Here is a 17650-nt window from a genome sequence, read left to right on the forward strand (position 1 = left end):
TGATAATAAATTCGTTTATAAAATTAAACATTAAAAAGCTGATTTCGTTTACTTTTGAGACAGGCTAGTGGAGTAATGCTGTATCCTACTATGAGGGGCCGAGCCCGAAATAAGCATGCAGCGAAGGCTCGAACGGCCCAGTCAGGCATGGTCGCCATGCCCCTTGTGTTTCCCAAAGACGAGATCGTTCGCCGTCTTCACCAGCGCACGCGCGCCCCGGGCGCACGGAGAAAAACAAAAAGGCACCGGGCAACAGCCGACCCGCGCAGAGTGCCCTTACCATAACAAACGCTGCGTTCAGTGCCCGGCGGAGATGCTTTCCCTACATGGGCGGACGCCGCTACCAGCGGGGGCACCCCGCAAACAAGGCGGCCGCGCGCGGTGCCTGGCACACGGGGTTCGCAAGCGGTATCCAGCGTCGTGGGCGCGCCCCCGACATTCGCGTTCAATCTGTGCGCTGCATGTGCCCAGGCGAGTTCTGTTCCGTACAACCAGTGCGCAGAGGTGAGCTCAGGCGGCCCAAGCATAGCGCGTGCGGTAGCGCACCAACATGACACGTTACGTGGCGCCGCCTAACGTGCTCCGGCACACGCACCTCAGACGACGGAAGAACTGCGCGGTGCCGTGGTCTTCGCTGTGAGAAGCTGAACGACACGAATGCGCTCGAGCTAGGCCGATATTTTCCGAGGCGCTCGGTCCAAACGTGCCGACTTCGGACCAAGCCTAGCATATGCGAAGGGTCGCGCGGACCCTTTCACCGCCCCACATTACGAACGATACATCAGCACATAACAGCGACATGCTTCCTCGTTTTCTTTCTACACTTTTTTTAGCAGCGGTGTCCTTGTTCGCGTCCTTTTATGTGCCGTCATCGGACCGTGGCCGCTAGTTTCTGGCGCGGTGGCTGAAACGCGCCATTCTATGGAAGCTGTCAGCATACCGAAGCCGCGCAAGGCGTAGGATGGAACAAAGATACCTCGCGCAGTCATCACGAAAGCAAGTCCGCCCCAGCTCGCCCGCGGCGGTTGCGTTTTTATGGAGGAAAAACGCTAAGGCGCCCGTGTGCTGTGCGATGTCAGTGCACGTTAAAGATCCCCAAATGGTCGATATTGTTCCGGAGCCCTCCACTACGGCACCTCTTCCTTTCTTCTTTCACTCCCTCCTTTATCCCTTCCCTTACGGTGCGGTTCAGGTGTTCAACGATATATGAGACAGATACTGCGCCATTTCCTTCCCCGCCCCCCCCCCCCCCCCACTCAAAAAAAAAATTATTAAAAAACCTCAGCTCGCGGCAGCGCTGTGCTGCGAAGGCTGTTGTTGCATAGCCCCCAGAACGACGGCAAAAAAAAACTAGAGGAAAACGTAAAAGGTACAGAGTCGTTTCCGAAACTGTCCGCACTTTCTGTAAGTCTACTGCATGGTTACTTTAAAAAAAAAACTATCCGGAAAATTTATCCGGAGCCCTCCACTACGGGGCCTTTCTTTCCGTTTTTTTTTCATTACTCCCTCCTTTCGCCATTCTCTCACGGTGCGGTTGAGGCGTCCACCAATAAGTGACGAAGTTACTGCGACTTTTCGTTTTTTCCGCTCCTCGTCTGGGCAACGCACAGCCCGTGCTCTGGGATGTGCTCATGCAGGCTAACTCGATGGTTCACAAACTCGCAAGCTTTACGAGGCTTGTGCTGAGGCAAACGTCCTTCCTTAGTCCATGGGGAAAAATGCACGCGCGCTTTTCGTTGCAGCTTTATTTTTCGTACTACTCTCGTAACCGTATTCTAAACAGTGGCATGCAAAAACATGCAGCGCTCATCAATGCAGCCGACTAGCTAGGGCAGAAGCCAAAAGCAACAGCAGTCGCGCAAACTTCGTCCGCTAGCTCTACTCGGGTTTTGCGTTTAAGGGGGAACGCAGCTTTCAATCGCGAAAAATGGCCAAAAATTCGATTTTCCAAAAGTGAAAAGCATCCGCTCGCATGACTCGTTTTCTATGCTGTCCTGAAATTTCTTCGCTGAAATCAATCGGGAAGTAAAAAAAAATCGCACAGATACATCCTGTATTAGTACATAGTGATTCCCGTCCTACCCCTATCCTTTCTTTCCCTCTCCCAGTCCTTTTATTCCCGCCAGCCGCCGCTCAGGTGCTTCAGGTTTCGATGGCAGATGCCGCGGCTAGCAACATCTTTTCCTTCCATTGTTATTTTTATTAATAACTAGCCACTAACAACCACAGAGATACTTAAGACTGCTTACGTGTGGGACTGCGAAATCATTACTGTCCCTGCGTGCATTGTTTACGCGTAATGTTGGTACAGTCGGCGTCACCCTTGTGTATAGAGCGCTCCAGCAGTGTGCTCCGCGTGATTAAAACTAAAAATAGAGCACAGCCCTAGGTTTCCGAGCAAAGTGCTCACGAACAGCTTGCTTGCAGGTCTTTGGGGCTATACTCGCATGCAAGCGTTACCTCAAAATCGTAGACGTTGTGACAAGGGGTCGACTTTTTTTTTTTTTTTTTGTAGGAAGTTCGGTGCTCGAGAGCTCTACACGAGGGTGACGTACCATCGGGGGCAAAAGTAACAGACTCCCCTCCAAGTTCCGCAGTGCTACTCTGCGTGGGGCGCAAAGGCGACGAGGTTTGCCGAGTTTGCATGTCGTGGACGCAATACGTAGACGTTTGGTTGTTTGGGACGCCCACACACACACGCGCGCGTTATGACACCACCCGGAACGCCGTACGACGAACGGTTGCATCAGTTTTTTGATATGAAAGTCTGGGAAGGCATACAACTGAAGGTGCATGTGTCGTCGGTTCGAATCCCTGTCGCAAACTAGCGTCCAGCTTGAATAGCACAAGTAAGCTATACGCAACAAGAAATCGTATGACACCACCCGGAACGCTGTACGACAAACGATTGCGTCACAATTTTGGTACGAATGTCGAGAAAGTAAAAACGCCACACGGAGGTCGGCCAGTGGCGAGTATTTATAGACGATACGATTGTTTGCAAGTAGCGGTGCATGGCTTGCTGTGAGCTTCATACGGCCGCTTGATGACGTCACCCTATTCTTCTTGCCATCACTGCGCACACACACCGGTGTTTCTCGTAATGGGACAAACGGTCGAAAAATGGGCATTTTATGAACCCTGGCATCTGCGGCGCCGGGACCGAGCGGCGCTTTGTTCGGTTTGGCGGAAAGCTTTTTTTCACTTAATCCACGTGCGTCAGCCATGCCGTCAGCACTGGTCTCGACGGCTGCCCCTAGCAACCGGGTGGAGTTTGCGCGGGAGCCCTTGAAGTTAAACATGAAGCGGATCCCAGCGGCTAGCTACACCGCCATTCACTTTCAAAGCGGCGGCCACTCGTCCTTTCCGTAAGGTACTCACGAGTTTAAGAATTTGTCCACCAGTGGGTTAAAATTTCCGCCACGATAAATGCGTGTTTTGGTGCCGGTCAAACGTCAACATACCCATAAAGAGCCAACGAGTCAACTTTTACTGAGAGCAATAATTTTATCAAGTTCTCTTCAGTGTCCCCATAAAGGGGACATGCATGATGAACGCGGGCAATCCCACCACCACAACGCCCTTGGATGGAATGGAATGAACAGAACAAGAAAATGGAAAGTTGGGCGCGTCTGTGTCGATTCACGGTGTTGAAAGAAAGGCGAAGAGAAGTACAACGCATGTCCCGCGCACTTCTTATCGCTTGTCTCTCGTTTATAGCGCTGTTTTTGTAGAGCACAGAACAAGATAGGAGCCTGCGCGCGGCGTGTCTGCTCTGTTGAGCAACTCGTCTTACAGTACCCCGAAAGCGCCCGCACAACATCTCGCGCGACCGCCAGCTAGGCAGGCGCCAGCCAGGTTGCTCCCGGGGTACCCGGTCTCCGCGTGCGCCACGGCCGCGGATCAGGTGTCCGCGGTGGTGGCGTTGAGTTGTGGCGCATCCACTCTAGTGCCCCTCACCTCGCGCGAATCGGAGCAGCGGCGCGCAAGTTTCAAGTGACAACAATGGCTGCGTACTACATTCCATCTTCGCAGCAGACGGAGCGGCATATATGCTCCCGTGCCCACCTCTCCATAGGCACCTGCGGACTCGTCCGTCCGAGCTGCTGGCCGCAGCGCTCATCGTTTGGAAACCAAAGCTTGCCTCGACGAACACTTCCCGAGGCTCCTTCCTGGCGGAGCCACTTGGTGGAAGCTCGCTTGCGCGCGCAAGGAAGCGTACTTCCAGTTTCCCTAGCAGCAGTTCTGCGGGAGGCAGAATAGTCGTTGCTGACCTTCAGCTGGTTCGAACGAAGTACAGTCGTGAAATTTATGAGCGTGAACACGGGAACGGGTGTCGCGCTGTACAGATGGCGCAGCCGAGCGTGCGCTGCGAGTGACGTCACGCGAAGTACCGGACGAGCTGCATCCGGATGCACTCCCCAGCCAGGGTCCGCGCACCGCCTGCAAAGCGTTCTGCCGGAAACGCACGGTGATAGCTAATAACAAAGGACACTGAAGGGCTGGCTTCTCACCATGGCACACACGCCGAAGGCGACAATCTTTTGGCGCCTTTCCAGCCGGCAAGGCAGCACGTCGGCATCTCGGGCGCGCACCTTTGCAACCGACAGGAGCGAGAAATAAAAAAAAAATCAGGGCGGCCGCTTTAAAATCTTTATAAAAAAGAACAGACGTCTGGCAGTACGGCATCACTTTAAAATACTTGTTGTTGGGCATGAGCGGCACGCAGCGCTCCTGTTAATGTGCATTTGCAACAGTTATCGCCACGTATGTGGACAAACTGCGAGACGGCGGGGAGGGCGCGCTTTCCAAACAGCTGTAGCCTTGCGAGTTCCACGTGTGACAGCGCACGCTAGGCTGCGCTGTCTGTACAGAGCGGCACGCGACGCGATCGACGTTCATGCTCATAAATCTCACTGCTGTGCTTTATAGCTGCAGCAGTTAAGAAAGTTGGGAGGGGGGCGCCGGAAAGAGGGCACTGACCGGAAAGTTCGCCCCAGTTTGCTCCTCCCTCGACCCAACTGAAGACACTAGCGGATGACCACGGCTGCAGCAGCAATAGCAACAGCCACCAGTATTCAGTGCAGTAAAAATGCGCTTGCTTCGAGCAGAATGGAGAAACGAAAGCGCGCCCTCAAAAATACTGAAAATCTGGTGAAACGCTCGTCACGCTGCCGCACAGCAAGCACTGAATTCTGCTGTCGCTACAGTAAGCAACGAATGGTGCTGACCAATCGCCGCCGACCCCCGTCAACAACGGTCTCGCAACCATTTGGCGCCGCAGACCGCCGCCTCGGCAGGAGACTGCGGCGGCTGCAGATTACGAGAGCGTGCTTTTTATTTTTCCTCTTTTCTCCACTCACGGTGACCTCGCTCTCGCAAATGATCCCAAGAACTGGAAGCAAAACCTGCCCGCAGACGGCGGTTATAGCGGTCCCACAAACGCGGATGCGCGCGCCGACCATTAGGCCATCGCGAGAGTGCGCGCTGAAGAAACGGCGCGTTTCGTGCGAACGCCACCAAAGACAGCGCACGGCACGTAGCATAGCAGGTTCTGCAATGTGGCTCGCCTTACCGCTTCTATGTGCAATGCATAATTTACCTAAAACTGGCCTTGAACAGTTAATGCGAACAAACCATGATGCATTGCTGAGGCAGCATCATGGTTACAACACACACGAGGTCCGTCGAGGAGTCCAAAAGCATGACACCTGCGTCTTAGGAATTAAAAAAAATAAGACACCGGGAACTTAATTCCATCCTTGGCAAAGCAGCTGTTGTACAAGGAGAGCACAAACCCCCCTCCCCCTTTCTCTCTCAACAATGAACACTACCAAGTAAACCATGCGTGTTTTCGGCACGCCGAGAAATTCTTTGATACGTGCTGATGGCTCGATGTCAAACTATAGATTCTTTTTTGCGGGAACCTACTCCTGAGACGTCTTATTTTTTTAATCCACAGATTTAATTTTAAGTCCCCAAGCGACCCACGCGAAAAAAAAAAAAAGATCACGCGCAGCGCGACGCTAAATAAACCTGCAACGTAATTCCACAACGTTTGGAGTGTCAGTTACGCGTCACAGTTGTTGAGTTGCACTTTAATGCGAACCACCAATCATACGAGAACACGGCCTGACGAATCTGTTTTCGGCCGGACAAATCTCGAAGAAGCAGCGGGAACCCTGCGACTGCAGTTCTTCTCAAGGGCCGGCTATATTTACACAGCGCGACTGCACAAGTGTTTTGTTTTACTATTTTGGGACTTATTAAGTGAGTAAAGTTTATCCCCTGCGACTTATCCCCTGCGGAAGCCAACGGAACCTATACCACCGCGCACGCGCGTGTGCGTGCGCGTATTATTACCCACCTTTCCGTCCCCATTACTCAATATAGTAGAGAACAAACGAGCCAATCAAAACGGAACACATTTAGCAGTCCTCACTAATCGATTCAATTCAAACCGATTCAATTTATTCGTCATCATCAATCCAATTTATTCGACATCATCGCTTTGTGTTACGTTACAACGGGACGAAATTGCTCCACGCTGTTAATGCCGCTAGGACCAAAGAAGACTGGATGCAAATGCTCCAGCCAATTTATATCTTTCTAAGGTCGCTTGCAAGACTGCAATACTCGTACGCAAGCGGTTCGAAAGCCAAAGAGAGAAACTAGTTCTCGAACCGTTCAGGTAAACGCACTAAATTCCGCGCAGTTGTTTTACGAGTAACAAGCAAGATAAAGAAAAGCCTTGCACTTGAAAATGTTGATGTCAGTGGCCGTTAAGGCAAGGTCAACTCCGAAGGCGTCAGCAGTAATTAAAAGTCTTACGAAAGCAGCCGCCCGCGGTTATAACCTGAGAGAAGCCACGATTATTTCGCTGCTCGCTTCAAAGGTTTTTCGCAATGAAAGCGTGCGCCAAGGTCAAAACGATGTAGAAAGAGGAATACGACGGCACTGCTTGGTGCAGCTGCGCGAGAGGTAATCATCCGCAGACACTGTAAACGGACGAAACTGCTGCCAAAGCTTTTCGTCGGCTACGTGTCGCTCGATGCGAATTGCCTGGACCCCCCCCCCCCCCCCCACCCTCCCCTTCTCCCTTTGCGGCTGTAAAGAAAAAAAAAACTAGAGTATTCCGGCTGACGCGCTTCCGCTACACCGCGAACGGCCAGAGACGAACACGCTGTGACAACCGGGTCGGCCTGCGAGAAGGTCACGCCGCGGCAGAGACCACGGACGCATACTGAGCGCAAGAAACGGCAGCCGCGGAGGGTCTCTCGCCGGCAGCACAATCACCGGCGCGCCGGTTCTGCGGCAGCCCATTCCGGTTCCCAATGAGCTCCCGAAATGGTGCGCCGCGACCCATTTTGACCGCATCCTGGCCGCGGAGGCCCGTCACGGCAGCAGCCGGTCTCGAAACCGTTGTTGGAACCAAGTCCCTACGAGAACGTTTCACGTTCACGGATATAACGCAGGGCACCGGTGCTGACCACGGCGACAGAACGTCGTAGACACGTGGGCACCGCGAACTGAAGGACGAGTAGCAGCGCCACGTGGTCTCCGACAGCACTGCGCGCTTACGGAAACATTCGACCAGACCATTTTCGTACGTCACAGCTGGACGAAATGTGCCGCAGGGCCATCCACAGCGGTCAACTCCAAAAAGAAGCGGTGAATGCCCCTCAAATGAGGCCCTCCAGCCACGGGCGTCGAACGGTTGTCGTGACATCCAGGTTATCGCCTTAATCTGTGGATAATCACCTCGCACCTGAAAGCCCCCCGCGCTGTCGCGCCAGCGGGTGCAAGGGGACTAAGCATAACGTCAGGTCGACGCCATAGGCTGGAGGGCCTGCTTTGGGGCGCATTCGCCTCTTCGTTCTTGGGTTGTGTCCGACTAGTCATGGTGTTACCTTTGGGTTCATTTTGCAAAAGCAACAAATTAGAAGAAATAAATAATATGCTGAGCCATGTACCACCGTGTGCTGTTACTTCAAAATGAACACGTTTGTTGAGGCCGCTGGCTGGCCTGCGCAGATGTCGCAAGGGGCCGCGTCGTCACAATTTTGCCCTAAAGCGCGTTACGAAAGAGATGCCGGGCAATTCGAAAGTAGAGATATCCGCACTGGCAGCGGCCATGCGACAAGGACGCCGCGCAGTGTCGCCCAGCGATCTGTATTCATCAGACGGAGAAGGAAAGCACTCGTTCAACGCGGCGTAAAAAGAAAAAGAACGACTAACCCTATCTACGTCACGTCTGAGCACTAGAAGCACAGCAGCTTGACTTTCATTTCCATTTGCGCAACACATACGCGCGTGTGCGATGCCAAGGTCAAAGCCAGATGAACACGCCGGCTCGGAGCCAAAGCTGCAACCTTTCCGCTCCACTTGTATGACAACTGGAGAGGTTTCCCCCAAAAGAGAAAATCTGATATCGAACACCCGCCGCGGTGGCTCAGTGGTTAGGGCGCTCGGCTACTGATCCGGAGTTCCCGGGTTCGAACCCGACCGCGGCGGCTGCGTTTTTATGGAGGTGAAACGCTAAAGCGCCCGTGTGCTGTGCGATGTCAGTGCACGTCAAAGATCTCAGAGGTGGTCGAAATTATTCCGGAGCCCTCCACTTCGGGCACCTCTTTCTTCTTTCACTCCCTCCTTTATCCCTTCCCTTACGGCGCGGTTCAGGTGTCCGCCGATATGTGAGACAGATACTGCGCCATTTCCTTTCCCTAAAAACAAATCTTCTATACCGAATCTTGGTCGAAACAATGGAAAGTTTTAGCATACCGGAGACCAGTCTTAGCTTTTTCAAGGAAGAAAACTATGAAAATGGAGGGGAAATGTTAACGGGGCTCCCTGAGGGACTCTAAACAAAGTTGCGGTATGCCTAGAATATCCGATAGATAGTTTTACAGTACAGCGTTACAAAAACGTTAAACGCGATCTACAATTACTTCCGCATACGCGGGCATTAACCCATTATCGCTGTCGCGTCACAGCCTTCAGGCGGAGCTTAAGTGCCTCCTACCGTTTTTGCAGACCATTGAGTCGAAAACTATTCGCGAAGTAACACTGATGCGTTCAGCAAAGGAGCCTAATGTGCAGTTCCGACTTGATGCTTACGTGGCGAAGGAATGCTGTAATGCGGCCTTTTAAGCTGCTTTTGCGTAATGAACCGCGCAGAACTGTAAGGTGGCCAGAAATTTCCCCACTCGCGGAGTGACCTCAGAGGCTGCTACCGGAGCGGCGCGACGCACTGCTGGCAAAAACAAGACGGCTCGGGAAACGAACAGCGCCGCAACTCGCTACAACGCGTGCGAGCCACGCGATGCACACTAAACAATTTCTCACCCTTTAGGGTGTAAATCAGCTGTCCCCAGACGAACACCCTTTTCCAATTTTTCAGTGCTAAAAAAGGGTGCAGAGATCAGCACCCTTAATGAGGGGTGCACTTAGTGATACTTTAGGGGATGTAGTGGTTGCACCCTCATTAAAGGGTACTATTTTTCCATAACACCTCTACGATTGCATGTCGGAAGGGTGCTCCACATTGATTCACCCATGAAGCAAAAGCCTTGGTCTGATGCGCGCCATCGAAACTTTCATGCTTTGCAGCCTTCCTGAAGGGTGCTGATCTTTGCACCCTTTTTAGCACCCAAAAGGGTGTTCATCTAGGGACAGCTGATTTGCACCCTTAAGGGTGAGAATTTGTTTATTGTGTGTGGGCCAAAATGCTGTCGCGAAAACGAAACAATGCCGCGAGATGCAGCACGCGTATAGCGTTGAAAAAGATGTGGGGTTGCACAGACTGGCACCGAGACTTATTTCCGTCACGCGACTCGTCACCTGTGGCTTAATATACTCCAGCTTCAGGTTCCAATGAGAGGCATCGCCGCGAACTAAACGCAGCAGCGCACGTAGGCCGCCAATTTTTCGCTCGTTCTTCAATCCTCCTAAGAACGGACCTAACTGTGCATGCAGCTGTGGTGGTCGAATGTGGTGGTCGACACTGGCGCTCATTCGCCTTCTTCGCCGACGAGATCATTCCCACTCGTCGAGTGCGCCGTGACACGACCGTCATGAAGCGTTGCGTGGTGACGCGCCTCATTTTCCGACCCGCGGACGCACGTTTTTTATCGACAAACGTTGACGCCAGCTGCACCGGCTCTCGACGATGGCCGTCAAGGCACCGATATTATTAAGGCGCAATACTACCGCGCGCGCGCTTTTTTGACACGCCTGTCGTCGACCCTGCGAGGAAAGAGCAACTGATAAGACAAGCGCGAAATGTCGTAAAGCGCCGTTTGGAAACGCCGAAATGGTTCGTCACGTTGAGATAAAACAGGAAATTTCGGAATTTACGAATATTCAGAAGGGCAGAATAGTTCCAACATTAAATGTGCGGCGCGAATCGAGCAGCGAGGAATACTCGCAAACTATTCGAAATTTCGAATACTGGCCCATCCCTTCTTGAAGCAGAAAACCGTGGCATACCGCGCAAGATATCGTGTTGGGTGCATCCAGCCTTTGGCGCAGCAAGGCGCAGAAAATCGCGTTTGTATCAAATTGGCGCCGAGAGCGCAACGGTCCCACCCCTGAAATTTGACTATACTTATAACGACTATAGGACGACGCGCACCCTCTGTGGCTTTGGCAGAGGACGCCCGTGCCCCGTGCTGTATCCGCGAATAATACCGAAAACGTTTATTTTTTTTAATGTGTGGGCACAGACTTGCGGATGATTTTGGGCAGCGTCCCTGCCGCGTGCTAATAATAATAGCGTGGTTCCAGGTAGGATCAACCGAAGTGTGGCTGGTCGACCTCTTAAATGTAGTTTATATTTTTATATCTGGTTGCCTGTTGACTGGAATAAGAGTTCTGCAATAGCCTTTGACCAAAAAAAATTTTTTTTTTTCAAAGCACAGGAAATTGTTGATCGCGATGAGGTGGAGTGACGCGCTTATGCATGCACTTTGCTGTTTTGGTCAATTTTGGTTATGAATAGATTATATTTGATAATAGGTAGCTGAAACTTTTTAGTGAAACTATGGTTAATTTAGTCTGCGCCTTGCTATTATTTATTGCCCGTTTCATAGCTGCGTATTTTTGCTAAAATTTGTCAAACGCGGCCCAAAAGTTTTTTTTTTTTTTTTTGTATACACTGATGACCTCTATGTCCAGAAAGGAGTGTGTCAGAGCGGCCAAATTATACATTAAGTTCCATGCAAGCATGCCTATCGAAGTCAACAATGCGATGTTTGTATGGTTATGGATCACGAGATATGGTCGCGCAAAAGTTCGAAAAACCAAACAAACTTCTGACAACAATTTTCTTTAAAATCCCCATTTTTATATCTTTTAAACCTTGTCCACGTATTCTTCTGTATACCAACGCTCATAATCGCCAAAAACACGTTACATAATGTTGATAATTTAGTAGTTCCAGCCCCTCCAATGAGGCACTTGCACAATTTTCAGCACACCATGCAGCTTTTGAGGAGACTCCTCCTGTGCAACTATACTGCAGAATGCGGGCAATACTGGGACAGTAAATAGGTAGCTAAATGAGATAAACATTCAAAAGCCATTTTTTCTTCAAATTTCGTATTCAATTCGTTTTCGAAAATTTCAATATTCGCACACCCGTAGTTTTAACGCATCGGGTCGATGCTTTTTGAGAGAGGAGTGATGCCGCGAATCTTTGCAGTGTTTGTTTATCCAGTCTAATTGACAATCTAGACGCAATATTTTTAAGCACCGCCTGAAATAAAGTCGCTAAAAGCGCGTCGTATACGTACGCAGGCCGCCGTGCAAGACTGAGTTCAACGCACTTTCAAGGACATGCTGGAAAGTTGTCGTGCTTTGGATGTATGGGTGATGCGAAGCACCGACCTCGCTCGTGACAATGAGTCCTTGGCTCCTAATTCCAGTCCTTTCTTTTAGCGCGCGCATGACGCTCCCCCTCCGCACCACGACAGCACCACAGGAAGCGATGTTCTGTGCCGAGTGCGCAACAAACCTCCCTTTAAGTTGAAAATTGATTTTTGAGGAACGGAAACGGTGCAGTAAATGTCTCACATATATCGGTGGACACCCGAACCGCGCCGTAAGGGAATTGATAAAGGAGGCCGTGAAAGAAAGGGAAATACAATAGGTGCCATGGTGGAGGTCTCCAGAATAATGTCGACCCCCTGGGGGATCTTTAACGTGCACTGACATCGCACAGCACACGGGTGCCTTTTGCATTTCGCCTTCATCGAAACGCGGGCCGCCGCGGCCGGGTTCGAACCCGGGAACCCTGCCTTTACGGCTGTTTCTGTCTCCACTGCTGAGCTGGCTTCGCTGCGAAATAAGGCATTGCAAGCGATATTAACAACAAACGGCAAGTATACGCTGCCCCACGGGACTTCAAGGCAGACTACGCCGCGCGAACGTGTTCCTTCCTGCAAGGTTAGGTTTGGTTTATGGGTTTTAATGTCCCAAAGCGACTCAGGCTATGAGAGACGCCGTAGTGGAGGGCTCCGGATAATTTCGACCACCTGGGGTTCTTTAACGTGCACTGACACTTCACAGTACACGGGCCTCTAGAATTTCGCGTCCACCCAAATTCGACAACCGCGGCCGGGATCGAACCCGCGTCTTTCGGGTCAGCAGCCGAGCGCCATGACCATGCACTCGGCCACCGCGGCGGCAACAAGGCTAGGTTTCGTCGGCCCTCGGCAGCCGCCTTGTCTTTTCAAGAATTAAATATAAGAACGCCTCCGTTAATAAGCAGTCCCAATACGCGTTGCAGTGCAGACAACGCTGAACGTGTCGACTCTCCCTTGTTCCCTTTCACTTGGGGTGAAGCCTCCTTGGCGGTTGTCGACATTCACTTCCGTCGCAAATAATCGAGACAGCTGAGACTCCGTAGCGGCATTTTGCTTTCACTCCGCAGTTCACGTGCGGGAGTCGAGTCCCGGCCCCATTTCTGTGCGATGTCAGTGAATGTAAACGAACCCCAGGTTATATAATTTATATAATCACTCAAAGTTTGAAAGGAAAAAAAAAACAGAACAAGAACTTTTGACAGCAATTTTAAAACATCCCCATTTTGTGCAAAACGCTAAGGCGCCCGTGTGCTGTGCGATGTCAGTGCGCGTTAAAGATCCCCAGGCGGTCGAAATTATTCCGGAGCCCTCCACTATGGCACCTCTTTCTTCTTTCACTCCCTCCTTTATCTCTTCCCTTACGGCGCGGTTCAGGTGTCCAAGGATATATGAGACAGATACTGCGCCATTTCCTTTCCCCAAAAACCAATTTTTAAAAAATTGTGATATTTTTAAAGTTTCCCCACGTATTATTTATTCTGTTTACCAACGTTCATAATCGCCAAAAACATGTTGCGTAGTATTGGCACTGCAGCATTCCCAGCCCCTCCATTGAGACCCTTGCACAAGGCTCAGCACACCATGTAGCTTTGAGCAGTGTACGACTTTTGTGAAACATGTACAAATTTTCTGTTCAGTACAATATGATACATGGTATTTAATGTCCCGAATTTGCGCATGAGGTATTAAGGACGGCCTGGTGGAAGACTAGGATATAATACCATGTATCACATTGTACCAAACAGAAAATTTTTACACGTTTCACACAAGTCGTACACTGCTCAAAGCTACATGGTGTGCTGAGCCTTGTGCAAGGGTCTCAATGGAGGGGCTGGAAATACTGCAATGCCAATACTAGGCAACATGTTTTTGGCGATTATGAACGTTGGTAAACAGAGTGATACGTGGGCAAACTTTTAAAAAATATCACAAAATGGAGATTTTTTTAAAAACTGCTGTGAAAAGCTTTTGTTGTTGTTTTTTTCTTTCAAACTTTAAGCTGTCATATCTCGTGATCCAGAAACTATACAAATGCATGATTTTCTTGTCTTCGTTAGGCATGCTTGTGTAGAACAATAATTATGGCAGTTCTGGCACGCTCCTCTCTTGAGATAAAGACCATCAAAGTATGCCAAAAAAAAAAACTTTACTCGGGCCAAGTTAGACAAATTTTAGAAAAAAGGCTGGGCTTTTGAAATATACAAAAATAACAAGGCGCAGACTAGAGTATCCATAGTTTCACTTTTAAAAAATTCAGCTACCTGTTGCAAACTATATTTTATTTTATTCATAACCAAAGTTGGACAAAACAGCAGAGCGCGCGAGCACGGCACTCCACCTCTTCATCAGGCAACAACGTACACAAATATCAAGCAAATTTAAGAGGTCGACAAGCCACCCTTTCGTATCTGGAAACACCCGACACAGAGATTTAGCACTGTGCTATCTCCACTTCTGCGGGGACCCAGCTGCACCTGCGCAGCAGCAGGTGCGCGCATGCGCGGCTGGCGCCTTGGAGAAGCGATTCACGGTAGCGGATCGCGTTATGCTACACCAGGCCAAATCTTTAGCTAGCGTGCGCGACGGCCGCTTTTTCTGCGCTTTGCGACGAAGCAAACTTGCGGAAAGCTCAATATTAAGCACGGGCTTGGTGAGCCTGCGCTTAGATTTGACATTTTCGCAAGTTTGCTCCGCCATAAGATGCAAGAGCCTGGAAAACGCGGCCGTCACGCACGCCGGCTGAAGATTCGGCCGGCTGCACCGTCTACCGCCACCACTTACCCGCGGCCGCAAATGTGCACGCCCATATGGCACCTATGCCTGGCCAGTCGGCGCGATGTGCGCATGCTCCCTGGTGACTGCAGGCCACGGTAAGCAGTGGCGGTATAGGCCCTGATAAGTTTCTACTAGAGAGATTTAGCATAGAGCGATCCGCTACCGCGAACCGCATGCGCAGTTAGGCTCGAGAGGCACACGCCTACCACTGCGCATCTCCGGCCCAGCGGAAGCGGATCGCGCTATGCTAAATCTCTCAGGGCCCATTCACACTGGCGAGTCGCAGACGTCGCGCAACTGATTTCGGTCTATTAGTTACGGTTCCAGAGGACTAGGAGAAAGCGTAACGAACCGGCTCAAACCTGTCGCGCTACCTCCGCGCCTCGCCAATGTGCATCCGCTTTGACCGCTCAACATTCTAGCACACTGCACGTGAACCGCACCATGAGGAAAGGGGTGGATAAGGGCGTGAAAACGGGACGAGAGAGCAGACGGCGTAGTGGAGACCGCCGGATAAATATCGACCACCTGCGGTTCTTAACGTGCGCCGACATCAAATAGCACACGAGAGTTTTTAGCGTTTCGCCCACATCAAAACGCGGCCACCGCGGCCGGGATTGAAACCGCGTCCTCGGAATCAGCAGCCGATCGCTTAACTATTTCCCAACCATGCCCATAGAGCGTCAATCTGATTACCCGTGACCGACGAATATGAGCGCCTATATCAATGTCCTTGCAGCGCCGGGCACGTCGCGCAATCCCGTATATAAATTAGAAAATAAAGACTCCATTTTTAAGCAGCTTGATCTCTTCCCGCCATGGTGCAATTTTTGAACCCGCCGTGAAACCGCCGCCCACGCGGCCTCATCGCTGCCGCATCGTCAACGGCAGGCTCTGAAACAGCAGCGAGTCCGCCGATGATACCAGAACAGAGTAGTTCTCATCAACGAAACCAACCCGGAACATTTGCAGTCCACACGGAAGGCTCGCTTTCGCGCTCGGCTCAGATGGTTTGCTGATGTTTACAATGCTTACTTCGTATGCCTGCGGTGGCGTCTGCATCATTCGGCCGCGACGGTTTTCCACTTGCTCAGTACAGAGCGCAGTTTTAACCACAAAGAAGACCAGGAATTCACCACGGAGTGCCCCGCCGCGGTGGCTCAGTGGTTAGGGCGCTCGACTACTGATCCGGAGTTCCCGGGTTCGAACCCGACCGCGGCGGCTGCGTTTTTATGGAGGAAAAACGCTAAGGCGCCCGTGTGCTGTGCGATGTCAGTGCACGTTAAAGATCCCCAGGTGGTCGAAATTATTCCGGAGCCCTCCACTACGGCACCTATTCTTCCTTTCTTTCGCTCCCTCCTTTATCCCTTCCCTTACAGCGCGATTCAGGTGTCCAACGATATATGAGACAAATACTGCGCGATTTCCTTTCCCCAAAAAAACCAATTATTAGTGGCGCTTTTGCCGCATGAAACGTCGGTCATGAGGGCTGACTCGCATGTTTACCGCTCCAAGACTTTGCGAGCTACCACGTTATCGTTTGCTGCATGTTTTATTGCTCTAATGGGGAACTTTTTTACATGCTGATTTCTCCTTGAATTTATTTTATTTTTTAAGACATATTCTTCTCTTTACCTTATTTTTTTCCGATCTTGACTGAAATTTTGTTTGCGAGCTAAAATTTGCAGTGAATATTTAATCTCTGCGTAATACTTCGCATTTAATAAAAGCTCATGCATTTAGCTTAATTTCCATGTGCGACAACATAATGAGCTTCTTACAAAAAAAAAAAAGAATCGAAGTCCGAAAAAAAGCAGGTGTTTTTCCCATGGTTGGGATGGGGTTATAACAACTGAGCTCTCCCCTTCCAGTTACCAGTTACGTGCACCGTCCGAGAGGTGTTTCGAAGAGACCGCGCGCCTCACCCGATGGCGACAAAGGCTGGACGGAGCACGAGGCGCGACAGGTACAGCTCTCGCTGTAATGCGTCCCCGTTGTGCTAAAACTCCGGTGATTGGCCACTTGGTGATCAGCCAAACGAAGCGAGGTCATGAAGTGATTGGCTACGCGAGATCAGAACATATTTCGTCCCCGCACGTTTACACCACGCCAGTATGAGTCGTCAAACTACGAAAATACGGCATGCGAAATTCGTGCGCGGAACGTGACATGCACAAAGTCGATCGTGAACTGCAGGCCACAAGAGCAGGCAACAAAGTCCGTTTGCACCGGCATGCTGAGTTCTGAAGTGGAAGGAGTAACCATGTGATGCAGATGCAAACAATATTCCTCGTTTTTTGTTTTGCTTTTTTCACCGAAAGCCGGCTCTGGGCTACTCTCACTTGAAAGTTTCATATCGCACCGCTGCAGTGCGTCTGCGCACATGCTCGCAGCGTCTTGCACACATCAGCCACAAATAACAAAGCAGCCATAAATGAAAGCCACTGTAGCAGCAAGCGTTTCAGCAACGCATCGAGTGTTTACATTTAATAGGCACTGGGCCCGCGAAAAAAAACTTCAAACTTTCCGCACATCTATGATCCGCTGTTCCTGGCAAACTTTGTCTAGATTATGTATACACTTGCGTGTCAACCTTATCGACAGTAATGGGCCAACCGTAGAATTTTATTGCCCTTAGCATGCCCGGCTACATTTCTGTCACCATACGTTATGAACTTGCTTGGAGGCTTTTCGCGAGGCTGAAACCGCGCTTACGGACAGCATCTGCTCTTCATGAGCGCGGTTGCAGCGAAATCCTGCTGGCCCCTCACGGCGGAAATCGGAAGGCAGTCGTCGTCTGCGCGATGACGCTGGCTCTGTAAGGCAGTGCCCGGCTGCCAAATTAGGTGCCACATATAACGCGGATATCATTGCACCCCTGAAGTTGTATAAAAGACAAAGAATGCAACGGGCAGCGTGAAGCCGCTTGTATAACCACAAATAGTAGCCCACATTTTGCTACAACTACGCCCACACGCGCACGTTAACGCACTCCACAAGCTCCATTTGCT

General features: G+C 50.8%; 1 protein-coding gene across 1 annotated transcript in view; it reads right to left on the minus strand.

Annotated features, from left to right (window-relative positions):
- LOC144114049 (uncharacterized) overlaps nucleotides 1-655 on the minus strand; it is an 84841-nt gene extending 84186 nt beyond the window's left edge. The window contains exon 1 of the mRNA XM_077647500.1: nucleotides 281-655. Coding sequence (XP_077503626.1) covers nucleotides 281-283 — 3 coding nt within the window. The 5' untranslated portion in view covers nucleotides 284-655. The remainder of the gene's footprint in view (nucleotides 1-280) is intronic.
- Between the last annotated feature and the right edge of the window lie 16995 nt (nucleotides 656-17650).

The sequence above is a fragment of the Amblyomma americanum genome, chromosome 1, assembly GCF_052857255.1.
Source record: "Amblyomma americanum isolate KBUSLIRL-KWMA chromosome 1, ASM5285725v1, whole genome shotgun sequence".
In the NCBI taxonomy this organism is placed as follows: domain Eukaryota; kingdom Metazoa; phylum Arthropoda; class Arachnida; order Ixodida; family Ixodidae; genus Amblyomma; species Amblyomma americanum.